We start from the raw sequence: 11,539 nt of genomic DNA on the forward strand, positions 1-11,539 counted from the left end.
GTTTCGTCTTGTATCCAGATGACTAGGAGAAAAAGTTCTATCCTACACAATTATCTGCTAACATTCGCTTATTTTTCCACTTAGAAGCTTATTTTACCCACTGAATTGCGTGCTAAATTAATACAAATTACTGGTAAAAAAAACACACATTTGGATCGATATTTTTATGTGAGGATCGATCCTTTTCGATACCACGTCAGTATATCCATACTTCAGGATCGATCCGCCCACCTCTACCAGGGGGCGGAGCCTCACAAGCTTGCGTTCAGGACTATGGACAACCTCATCTGATAATATCAGAACAGGAACTCTCAGTTGCAGTGTTCATTTCGACTCGGAGTCGGACAATAATGCCCACAGAGCCAAAGAATATATGCTGTATGGAGATTGAACAGGTATAGTTTAGTTTAATTATGGTTATAATCTACTTGTCATCTGCTTTTATCCACTATTAATGCAAGCCTGCTGTAGCAGACCCCGTCCGAATGATGACCAAAATACACTGATGAGTTCAGTGAAGTTTATTGTACATCACACAAAAGATGAAGCGTTAGTTTTACTCCAGAGAATCACAGTAAGAGCTGAATAAACACAGTATAAGAAGTGAGCATTAAAGTCTTATCCATAAACTCTCTCTCTCTCCCCCTTTCATTTTCAACAACATACACAGCGAAGTACACAAAACACTAGGGCTGTCAATCTTCCTCTATAATACTATTCGAATTCCATTCCTTATTTTATTTAATATTCGAATAATATTCGAATATTAAATGCTCAAATTCATCCTATTATTAATATTTACGACATTACACAGTCTTATGGATCGCCAATGCGTGATGTTGATCGGTCTCATATCTTCACAGATAAACCGTCAGTTTGTCTGTTATTGCCTTTTGGCGGACAGCTGGTAGCAGTTGAGCCCCGTGATGAGGAGAGAGAGAGAGGCAGAACATAAGTAATTCTTGCCTGTTTTAGCGGCGGTTCCTCGGACAGATCGCCTAGCTTGTCAAGTTGTAAGTTGTTATAAAAAAAAATAACGTATATTTTCCTCTCCGTTTTGGCCTTCCTTCCACAATGAGACGGCGTTTTTATTAATGAAAACGCACTCCAAAGTGGATATATTTGAAGACGCCGTTTTCACGTTGTAATGTGGACTGAGAATCAAATTGTTGATCTCCGTTACCGTGGAGACATTCCTCTCCGCGACTTTTGACAGTTGTTATGATGATACAGCGTGGATAACGTGCACAATTGTGTTACGATTCAAAAACTTTATTGTTTATCAGACGAAACAAAAGCATTTAATTTTCACATGTGTGTGCCAAGGCGGCGAGAAAGGCAAGATTGCATTAAAAAAAAAAAAAAACATAAAAAAGCAATATTCGAATAGGAACTTCAGCATTCGAATAGTATTGATTTTTTTAATATTCGAATTATATTCGAATTTCGGAATTCGTTCCAACAGCCCTACAAAACACTCGTTACAACTAACAGTAAACAAATATAAACACAACTTTTCAGAGGGTGCTTAATAAACAGGTAAACCTTATATCCGTAAAATGACTCGATGAGCTGTCATAAAGAGCGCGCTCTCACTTTCATTTCTGCCGTGGTCAGTAACGTTAGTCCTGTCGCTCTGAAGACTGTAAGCTGGATCACGAACAGTACTGATCCACCCTCGAGTAACAACGAGAGTAAATGAAGACTGCTATGTTCATTCTTACATCCAACAACACACCTCAGTCGCTTAGGAGACATTCTTGTCTACAGCTGCTCAAGCGTCGAAACAATGGCGGACTCTGTGTCCAGCTCACTCAGGGCGGGTCTATGCTCAAACTGCAGTGCCAATCATCAGTCGTGGGAGGGGCCTGGGCAATTCTACATCACATTGCATAGAATCTTAGAACAGCTCATTCTGAGACAGTGCTTATGATTTATTGAGATTGTAAAAAACCACTGGGCGGATTTGTATCATTCTAGGGTGGTTTTGCTCACACACTGCCAACACACATTTATGTTCAAACACCATGTAAAAGTGAATTTTGCATAATAGGTGCCCTTTAAGTCAACATATCTCTGTGTAAAAATAAAATAATGATGCTGCCATTTTTCTAAATATAAATAAATTCTATAATAAAATAACTATAACTAATAAAAAATCTATATATCTCTGGTTCTTGAAATTTCTTCTTAAAAACTATATCATTTTTAATTTTCATTTTTATCATAGGTCTGGTATACTTCCTAATATGAATTGGTTACACTTACTTTTTACAGATTGATAAAAGTTACGAAGGTGTGTCTTCCTACAGTAAAGATTCATGTACAGTCACTGGCTTCAGGTAAGGTCTATGATATAAACATTCACTCTGAAAGTTCCATTTTAGTTTGTACCTCTTGTTAAAACAGTGTTTTCTCGTTGTTGTGGTATGTGTGTTACTCCATAGGCCTGGTAGCATTATAGCAGACTATGAATTTAAAGTAAAAACCAACAGCCTCAGCGACCCTAACGGCGATGATTTTTCATCAGCAAACTTAAATGTTGTACAAACTCTCCAGGATGCAGGAATCCCTGTACTAGAGAATTCTTTTTCTGAAAATGGTAAGGGTTGTCACTGTCTAATCTTAAACATTTTAAAAACAGTTCTATTCTCCCCCATGAAGCTATATGAATTTTGCTTTCAGAAAATAAGATCCTGTCAGTTAGAGTAAAATGGTATCCCCTTGAAACGATGGAGCTGAAATGTGTTCGCCCAGCATCTGTTCAGGGTAAAATGACATGGACAGTGAATGGCAAAGATCCTGCACTATACCCTCAATATTATACCATTATAGATGGTGACAATAACCTTAGCACTCTCTTTGTGAACAGTGCTACAGAGAAAGACAATGGTGAGTCACACATAATTAATCTTTGTCCTATCAATGGTAATTTACACGACTGACTGAACAGATATTAACCTCAAATTTGGAACATGGCTTGTTTAGATTTATTGCTTTGATTTTCAAGCAGTTTTAGAGTTCAACATGTTTCATGAAACTTATATTTTATATAAAATCATTTTTATAAACTTAAATCTCTATAACCGTTTATTTTATTTTTTTTTACTTCAACAATAATCTGCTGTGGGTCTTCTTTAAAATGAGACAAAACTTAAGTCTATGCTCCCAAGCTCCCATGTTAATTTTTTTAATTGATACACAAGGGTTAATTAATATTAAACAAGTCAGCCCTTCCCCTTGTACTGTGCATAAACTGAAATCCTGTGTAGTGTGCAGATGTGCTTGAGATGTTTTCTTTTAAAATTAAGCCACTTTTAAAATCAGTTTTTATATTAATCTTTTAATCTCAGTGAATAAATAATCCAGAGATCAGTTTAGTCGGAGAAATGTCAAAACTGAAATGTCCACAATTTAACATCAGGATATGATTAGAAATAATAGAAAGTTCACTTGGAATGTAAATAAATAAATAACAAAATTTGATTTGATTTTTTTTTATTTTTGCTCAATTCACAAGCACACACACCCAAAAAAAACATTACTTATGTTTTCACTAGTTTGATAAATTAGTTGACTACATATATGCATGAATAGACACTTGGATATTAGTGCAAGGGGCAAATTAAGGCACCTTTAGCTGTTTTAAATAATGTTGGGTATTAAAACCATAGTGACTTATATCCTGTATCAGAAATGTTATTTTTTTTTATTGCTAGCTAGAGGTAGACTGTAGCCTACTGTATAGGAATATCGGCCGGCAAAGAGATAAAGGAAAAGTGTATGTCGGGGGAGAAAATGTAATCGCATGTCACATGACCGTAAATAAGAGAATAACAACATTAATTTCAGGATTTTTTGCACACAAAAATCATACAGAGTTAGAATTATGTTGAGGTAAGTAAATATTGACAATTATCATACTGTTGTACGACTTCCTAGGCATATATTGCTCTCATTTTGGGCATATTTGATTAAAACAAAAATCTTAAACCAAATAACTATAGTAATAATAGAATAATAGAACAATAATAGAAAATTACTGCTTAAAAGTAATGTATGTATGCATTTTTTTTCACTTGCAGGTAGATACTCCTGTATTATTAAAAGGGCCTCATTACCTTATATTCAGTGGCAAAATATACTTCTTGAACCACGTCCCAATATCCTGCTGAATATAATGGATACAAAGTTTCAGTGTACTTCCCAGATAATCCGACTGTCTTGCTGTGATGATAATTACGATGTTACGTGGGACGAATCGACTGAAACTCCAGGTTGTTCATACAGATATTTATATTGCAATATAATCTTACAAAAGTTACAGAATGCAGTTATAAGTTTCACTAAAACAGGGAATGTTTTAATATGTTCCAACGATTGTATTTACCCATTTTATGCAATCAGATGGCAGCAGATGTCTCGTATTAAAATATGAAATCAAGAGCGATGATTGTGCTGAAAAAACCTTTACATGTCGAATCAAGAACCAACCAGCACTACAAATTTTCAGTGATAGCAGGAAAAGTGTCAAAATTGACACAATCAAAGGAAGTAAGCCATAAGTGTTTCATTCTTTACATGATTCAGCAGCAAGTTCATTTATCTGTTGTAGTTGTCTAAAACAAACAATCGATTTTTTTTCTGACTTGCAGCATCTGCCTGTAATAGCTCATTTGGAGATGGAAACATAGGTGATACTGTAAATGGACCCTGTGAAAACAGCAAAGAAGGCACCATAACTTATAAGTGTATATCAGGGGGATGGAGTCAAATAGAGGAAAACTGTGTAGTTAAAGTCATTAAAGACCTTCAAAGGAAAGTTGAGGTAATCTATTGGTTGTCTATTTATTTATTTTAAAAGAAAGAAAGAAAACTATGATCCATTTGAAAGATTTCAAAAATGTCTTGTTTTTTTATTTATCTGTAATTTAGGTCTTGATTGTGGAGCAGATACAAGATTTTGTGGCTAATCTCAGTGTTGCAGTGCAGGATAATCCGGAAATAACACAGTCTCCTGTGACTGTCCAAACAATTGTTCAGATACTTTCACAAATTGCCAACATCTCAAAAAACTTTACCTTCAATAAAATTGTGATCGAGGTATGTAAATTCGAGTTTGTGCAAATCGTGTGTAAAAAGTAAAAAAAAAGTGGTGTAAAAACCTTGCTTGTATAAAATATTAGCGATCTTTAACAATATGAACTATATAATAATATTAATAGCAAAAAAATCATGCAAATATTCTCAGTTTCCATTGGGAAATGTCTTTAGTCATTTTGATACATCATACAGAATTCTCTGAAACAACCTTTTGATCTCTTTTGATTCTCATGAATTAAATGTTTGTAAGTATTTATGTTAAAATCGAATATATATTTATGCATTAGAAAATTGTCCAATCTAAATACTAAATACTGTTTCTACTAAACGTATTTTTTATTTTATTTTATTTTTTCAGGGTTTTCTTCAAACAGTGGACATCCTTGTATCAAATAATACCACTTATTCATGGACTAAATTGAATAATAACAGCACATCAAAAAACACCAGCATTGTACTTCTGGCCGCTGTTGAGAATATAAGTAAAAATATCATTGAGGACAATTTTACGATTAGTAGCACAAAATCCCTTGAGTTGACCAGAACAGTAGTAACAACATCATATAGTGGAACATCAAAACTGTCAAACTTTACTGAGATTCTGATACCACAGGTTATTACACCAACCTCCTTAACCATTATCGTCTTTGCAAATCTTGACAAAATCCTGCCTACTCGTGATACTAGTAATAGTGACAGCAGGAAATCAGTTTCCCTCATCAATGGAAATGTGGTAGTTGTTAAGGTTAACCCACCGCTTAACAACATTTCTTTTACTTTTGGCATTACGAATGCATCTTTGAGAAATCCTCAGTGTGTCTTTTGGAACTTCAATCTTGACGCATGGGATTCCACTGGATGTAAAGTAAAACCCTCAGGGAACGAAACTGGCAAGATCACATGTGAATGCAACCACACAACCTCTTTTTCCATCCTGATGTCCCCATTCGCCATAGATGTTAATGATTTCTTGGCTTTGGCTTATATAACTTACATTGGTGTTGCTATTTCAATGGCCAGCTTGATTTTGTGCCTCATTATTGAGATTATCGTGTGGAAGTCATTGACAAGAAATGACACATCCTACATACGACATGTCTCCATAGTCAACATTGCCGTGTCCCTGCTGATCGCAAACATCTGTTTTATCATTGGAGCCGCAGTCGCAGAACAAGAGCAACCAACATCAGTGGGTCGCTGCAGTCCAGCGGTTTTCTTCATGCACTTTTTTTACCTGGCTCTTTTCTTCTGGATGTTAATTTCTGCGCTGCTGCTCTTTTACCGTACAGTCATGGTCTTGTCCCAAATGTCAAGGTCCACAATGATGGCTATTGCCTTCATAGTCGGTTATGGTGCACCTTTACTCATAGCGGTCATTACTGTTGCGTCGACAGCTGGACCTCATAAATATATCACGAAAGAATTAGTATGCTGGCTGAACTGGAATGAATCTAAGGCACTGCTGGCATTTGTGATTCCAGCTCTCACTATTGTAGCCATAAACCTTGTGGTTTTGATTGTGGTTCTGTATAAGATGTTGAGGAGAGGAGTTGGTGCCACAACTCAACTGCATGAGAAACATGCCCTGGTGGTCATTGCCCGATGTGTGGCCATATTGACTCCTATCTTTGGTCTAACATGGGGATTTGGAATTGGAACCATGGTGTCCCGTGAAATAGGCATTCGTGTGGTGTTTGCACTCCTCAATTCACTGCAGGTATCACTTTCTGTCTCTATATAAACCTTTTTTTTTTTTTTTATAAAAAATAAATAAATAATTATATATATATATATAATTATTTATTTATTTTTTATAAAAATATATATATTTTGATGTAATTTTTTATCTAGAACATATTAACATTCTACTCTAATGCTGCTCATTGATCTATTCTTAATGTCTGTGTTTTTATGAATTTCATTTGTATTTTCAATTGTAACACTTCCTTTAATAGGGATTTTTTATTTTGGTGTTTGGAACGCTTCTAGATGGGAAGGTACAGTACAAGCTTACTTCTGTTGTTTTGTAAAGAGCTTAAAGGATTAGTTCACTTTCAAAAAAAATTAGCTGATAATTTACTGATGTCATCCAAGATATCCATGTCTTTCTTTCTTCAGTCGAAAAGAAATTAAGGTTTTTGAGGAAAACATTGCAGGATTTTTCAACACAGAATGGACTTCAATGGCAACCAACTATTCCAATGTTAAAGAAGGTTCAAATGTCCGTCTCAATGCAGCTTCAAAGTCTCGACACGATCCCAGTCGAGAAATAAGGGTCTTATCTAGCGAAACGATCGGTCATTTTCAAAAGAAAACAAAACAATTATACACTTTTTAACCACAAATGCCCATCTTGTACCATCTCTGAGATGCGCCACATATTATATCATCACGTTGGAAAGGTCACGAAAAAAATACAAATTAATAATAATAATAAATTAAAACAAAGATGTCGGACGATTTTGAAATTGGAGGAGAAAATGAGATGGAATTTTTCGCCCTTTCCTACCTTTTTGAACCAGAGTATACAGGCAAATAACTTAGATAGATGACGTGACGCGTGAACTTTCCAACGTGATGACGCAGTGTGTGGCACATCTCAGAGATGGTACACGACGAGCATTTGTGGTTAAAAAGTATATATATATATTTTAGTTTTTTTAGAAAATGACCGATTGTTTCGCTAGATAAGACCCTTATTTCTCGACTGGGAAGCTGCATTGAGACGGACATTTGAACTTTCTTTAAACATTGGTATACAGTAGTTGGTTGCCATTGAAGTCCATTATATGGAGAAAAATCCTGGAATGTTTTCCTCAAAAACCTTAATTTCTTTTCAACTAATGAAAGAAAGACATGGATATCTTGGATGACATCGGGGTGAGTAAATTATCCGCTTTTTTTTTTTAAAGCCACTTAATTATTTTTTTAATATTGGCCTAGGTTTATTTACTGTTTTTATCCTGCTTATTACATGGCTGCCCACCAAACAAGTGAACATGAAATGTTGATTTGATTTGAAATTTTATCTATAAATATTTTATCTGTTAATACGGAACGCACATAACTGTTGAAATATTTGCAGGGAGAGCATTTCTCAGGTCAGTCGGAGCTCTGCCTGCAATTATTTTAGAAGTTATGTGTGTTCCATATTTCTTTTGATTGAACCAGCGATGGCAATCATAAGTGAATTAATCACCCCTTTGAGTCAGTTCTTTTCTTAAATTGGCCAAACAGGTTTGCCAAACGGTCTGAATCAATTTACATTTGTTCAAACGGCTCTCTCACCAGTCATCTGAAATGGCTTTTCAGTCAGTAACAGACAGTTCTGAGACAGCCAACTTAAGAACACAAACAGCGCTTGATTAAGTAGACATTCACTTACTAACACTTGAAAACAAAAGGATACTTTTCGAGAGGTATATATATATATGTATATATATATATATATATATATATATATATATATATATGTTAAGTTAAATATATAAAGTTAAAAGTCAGCATTAAACAGAAGTTGTGATAGTCTTGAGATCTATTTACACCTAGTCACTTCACACATTTTCTCTGATCAGATGGCTACTTTAAATAAAACCACTCAAACCACTTCAGGAGACACATTTTAGATTAAAATGTAAATGCATCTGGTTGTTGAAGCCATATATATACATTTTACTCCTCCCAAAATGGTGAAAAAAATTAATGTGTGAGAGCGTGTTATCAGGAAATACCTGGCCGTTGGTACACCACGTCAGATATTTCCTGATATTCGTCATCAATTAAATCGATTAAATCAAATCAGAAAAAAACATTCTGTGTAATTAGCAGACATTTAAGAGACTTTCAACAAATTTCTGGACGTTAACCAGAGATCTTTGATTGCAGGTTCGTCAGTCACTACAAGGAAAGCTGTCACTACAGAAACTCAGTTCCAGCCATACCAATGTAAATGCCATTCTATAAAAGCACATCCTTTTATGAGCTCTATAAGACTTTAACTAATGTTGAACTTCTAACCAATGTTTATCCATTTTTACATTGACTACCATATTTTGATTGATATCACCTTACAGAACACCAGTGCAGGATCATCATCCAGACCTCTACTCAATTTCTTGCCATGGATCCGGCGGAGGAGTAAGTAGATGACACACATCTAAAAACAAACATTTATTAATATATGTTCAATAATGAGAATATAGATATTATTCATGAGTTATATTTATCATTTAGATAAAAGTCTGCTTAATGAATTAATGTAAAGACAATAGATGTAAGTAACATACATCTAACTATTTGCAGATGTATACAACGTGTCTGAAGCCAACACTTCCTCAGCAGTTACAGACAGCTCCAACGGCTCATATTCCATTATCAACACTTAAAAGATACTCCAAAAGTGTTTCCTCCACTGCAATGTCTGTTGGTGTTTGGTGGAAGAAATGTTTCTATGTTCTGATATAATAGAAATAAGGTTTCAATATGACAAAAAACAAAAAAAAAAAACAGTTACATAACATCCTATTTTATGTCCTGTTTTAATAAATTCCACATGTTCCCAAAATGATTACTGTAACTGAATTAAATGCATCTTCATGCTAAAATTGCTTGAAGATGACTTGAGAAAACAGAAAAAAGGCTGTTGTCTTCCCCTTTGCCAAATAAGTAGGAAAACTTTAACACCCATAATGCACTGGGCATGTTGCCTTGCAAGGGCACTCTCAGTCTGCTATGGACACGCAGAAGCGGAGATGCGCCCTCAGTTTTTAAGTGTAAGAATTCAAATGTTTAACCCTAATTAAAGTTATATTTTATTGTCTCGTAATATTAATGGGTTTATGTTGTGCCAAAAAAGTAGCGTGTTTATCTTGTAGGGTAAATAAAAAGGCTCTAGTACAGTGTCATGCAAGTGTCTTTTTTTATGTATTTCTTTTTATGTTTCTGTCTTGGATTTATACCTTACTATAAACTCTTATGAAAATAAACACCTTTTACTACACTAACCATAGTTTAACCACACTGACTTATTTGTAGTAATACTGTGGCTGTACAAATGTTAACTTTATCAGTCCAATCAAAGAAACATGGTTACTACACTTTTACTATAGTAAAAGCATGGTTCATTTTCATCGGGGTATTTTTGAGTATTATACTGCTATATAAAGTATAAAATTAAGTATAAAATACGTTAAACAATAGTTATACTATAAACTTTAAATATTTTAACTCAGAAAATAAGTAGCCTACGTTAGTTTTCGTTACACACATTCATTGCACATGAAACCAGCCGCCTCACAAACGACCTGCGTTTGGTTGATCTACGACAACGCCCTGCTTCACTCCTCAATATGGTAAAACACATTGTAAATGTATTGTGGAAAAAAAGATGGGAATAGTAAATAAAATTATATTGGACATACAGTACCAGTCAAAAGTTTGGAAACACTTCTATTTTTAATGCTTTTGCAAGAAGTCTCTTATGCTCATCAAGCCTGCAGTTAAAAAAAAAAAAAAAAAAAAAAAAAAAAAACAGTAATATTATGAAATATTATTACAATTTAAAATAATGGTTCTCTTTTTTAATATACTTTAAAATGTAATTTATTTTTGTGATGCAAAGCTGAATTTTCATCAGCAAGTACTCCAGTCTTTGGTGTCTTATGATCCTTCAGAAATCATTCTAATATGATCATTTGATACTCAGTTATTATCAATGATGGAAACAGTTGTGCTGTTTAATATATTTTTTTGGAATACTTTTTTCAGGATTCATTGATGAGTAAAACGTTAACAGCATTTATTCATAAAAACAGCATTTATTCAAAATAAAAACATTTCTAACAATATAAATCGTTACCATCACCTTTTATCAATTTAACACATTCTTGTTGAATTAAAGTACTAATTTCTTTAAAAAAAAAAAAATTTGTTCCCAAACTTTTGAACGGTAGTGTATATTGTTACAAAAGATTTCTATTCTAAATAAATACAGTTCTTTTTAACTTTTTATTCATCAAATAATCCTGAAAAAAGTATCTCAGGTTATAAAAAAATATTAAGCAGCACAACTGTTTCCAACATTGATCATAAATCAGCATATTAGAATGATTTCTGAAGGATCATAAGACACCAAAGACTGGAGTATTTGCTGATGAAAATTCAGCTTTGCATCACAAAAATAAATTACATTTTAAAGTATATTAAAAAAGAGAACCATTATTTTAAATTGTAATAATATTTCATAATATTACTGTTTTTTTTTTTGGTTTTTTTTTTTTTTTTTTAACTGCAGGCTTGATGAGCATAAGAGACTTCTTTCAAAAGCATTAAAAATAGTAGTGTTTCCAAACTTTTGACTGGTACTGTATAAGAATGAATGAAATGTAAAATGTTTTGTTAACAGTGCGGTGTGCGTAACTAGGCAACCACGTTCTCG

At 33.9% G+C, this 11,539-nt stretch overlaps 1 protein-coding gene across 1 annotated transcript; it reads left to right on the plus strand.

The window, feature by feature from the left end:
• Window positions 1–2,691: 2,691 nt before the first annotated feature.
• Window positions 2,692–10,101, plus strand: LOC311305019 (adhesion G protein-coupled receptor F5-like). Its single transcript, XM_084432455.1, has 10 exons — window positions 2,692–2,892; window positions 4,086–4,277; window positions 4,408–4,554; window positions 4,656–4,828; window positions 4,936–5,103; window positions 5,462–6,820; window positions 7,059–7,100; window positions 8,989–9,048; window positions 9,177–9,240; window positions 9,406–10,101. The coding sequence occupies exons 1-10, from the start codon at window positions 2,733–2,735 to the stop codon at window positions 9,486–9,488; spliced, it is 2,448 nt and encodes an 815-aa protein (XP_084288581.1). The 5' UTR covers window positions 2,692–2,732; the 3' UTR covers window positions 9,489–10,101.
• Window positions 10,102–11,539: the final 1,438 nt, after the last annotated feature.

Source organism: Rutilus rutilus (assembly GCF_951802725.1).
Source record: "Rutilus rutilus genome assembly, chromosome: 15".
Taxonomy (NCBI): domain Eukaryota; kingdom Metazoa; phylum Chordata; class Actinopteri; order Cypriniformes; family Leuciscidae; genus Rutilus; species Rutilus rutilus.

What these genes read in the sequence shown, in the direction of transcription:
- LOC311305019 (XM_084432455.1), top strand. Translation starts at nt 2,733, where the DNA reads ATGGAGCTGAAATGTGTTCGCCCAGCATCTGTTCAGGGTAAAATGACA. An exon ending in CGAATCGACTGAAACTCCAG is followed by an intron (nt 4,278 to 4,407) that starts GTTGTTCATACA and finishes TTATGCAATCAG; the next exon opens with ATGGCAGCAGATGTCTCGTA. An exon ending in GAACGCTTCTAGATGGGAAG is followed by an intron (nt 7,101 to 8,988) that starts GTACAGTACAAG and finishes CTTTGATTGCAG; the next exon opens with GTTCGTCAGTCACTACAAGG.